Genomic DNA, 1,083 nt, shown 5'->3' with positions numbered 1-1,083 from the left:
TCCCGTAAATCCTCGACTGACTGATCTGATATAGTTGTTTGCGAGAGTTTGTCCAGAAATCTAATTAACGGAGAGTCTGATTGATTTCTTTTTTCATATCCGAGTAAGAGCATTGAAGGTGACGTTTTAATTGAGCTATGAAAGGTATTGTTCATGATATATTGAACCGTTTCGACCTTGTCGGACCACGTGTCTTGATCCTCAACTAATTTTCTTAGCGACGATTTGAGGAAACGATTCACTCGTTCACATATGCCATTAGCCCATGGGGCAGCAACTGCGATTAGATGATGCTTAATATTGCGTTGAGAAAGAAAATTTTCAAATTCGGAGGAAGTAAATGAAGTACCCCTGTCCGAAATTAATTCTACCGGGTTGCCAAAGACGTTAAAGATAGGAGTTAAAACCGAGATTGTTTCCTTTGAATTGGTGGACTTCACTGGGAACATCCAGGTGAACCGAGTAAATGCATCAATCAAAACCAATATGTGTTTATAACCCGAACGAGATTCTTGAAGTGGACCGAAGTGGTCCATATGCACTGTATGCATAGGTATCCGAGGTAAATCTGATAACTGAATTTCTCCTTCCTTAGTATGGGACGAAGCGTTAGAAATTAGACAGGTTAAACAATTTTCTATGTGAGACTGGATTTTCTTCCTCATAGAAGGAAACCAGTAGTTACAGAATAGGCCTTGAAAGGTCTTTTCGCAACCACAATGAGCGTTTTCTTCGTGATATATCCGAAGTAAATTCGCAATCATTGGTTCCGGAACGTAGAATCGCAATTTATCTGGAAATTTACGATAAACGAGACCATCGAAAATTTCGTATTTATCATGGCTATTCTCTTCCAAAAGTTCAGCGATACTCTTAATATGTGGATCGGTGAGTTGACGTAGCTGTAATTCGCGTTCAAGAGGTATGGAATTTACTGAGGCCACCACTCTGCTGAGAGCATCCACATGGGCCATTCGTTCCCCTTTTCTATGAACGATTTTAAATTTGTAATTTTGTAAGCGTAACGTCCACCGAGCAATACGCGGATTTAAATTAGTTTTATTAATTGCAAATACTATGGCG

General features: G+C 39.5%; 1 protein-coding gene across 1 annotated transcript in view; it reads left to right on the top strand.

Moving 5' to 3' along the window:
* The first annotated feature begins 989 nt into the window (after nucleotides 1-989).
* Nucleotides 990-1,083, top strand: part of LOC105448008 (histone H3.v1-like) — a 1,050-nt gene continuing 956 nt past the window's right edge. The window contains exon 1 of the mRNA XM_011686366.1: nucleotides 990-1,007. Coding sequence (XP_011684668.1) covers nucleotides 990-1,007 — 18 coding nt within the window. The remainder of the gene's footprint in view (nucleotides 1,008-1,083) is intronic.

Source organism: Wasmannia auropunctata, unplaced genomic scaffold (assembly GCF_000956235.1).
Source record: "Wasmannia auropunctata unplaced genomic scaffold, wasmannia.A_1.0 LD336090.1, whole genome shotgun sequence".
Lineage (NCBI taxonomy): Eukaryota > Metazoa > Arthropoda > Insecta > Hymenoptera > Formicidae > Wasmannia > Wasmannia auropunctata.
This window is presented reverse-complemented; position numbering and strand designations above follow the sequence as displayed.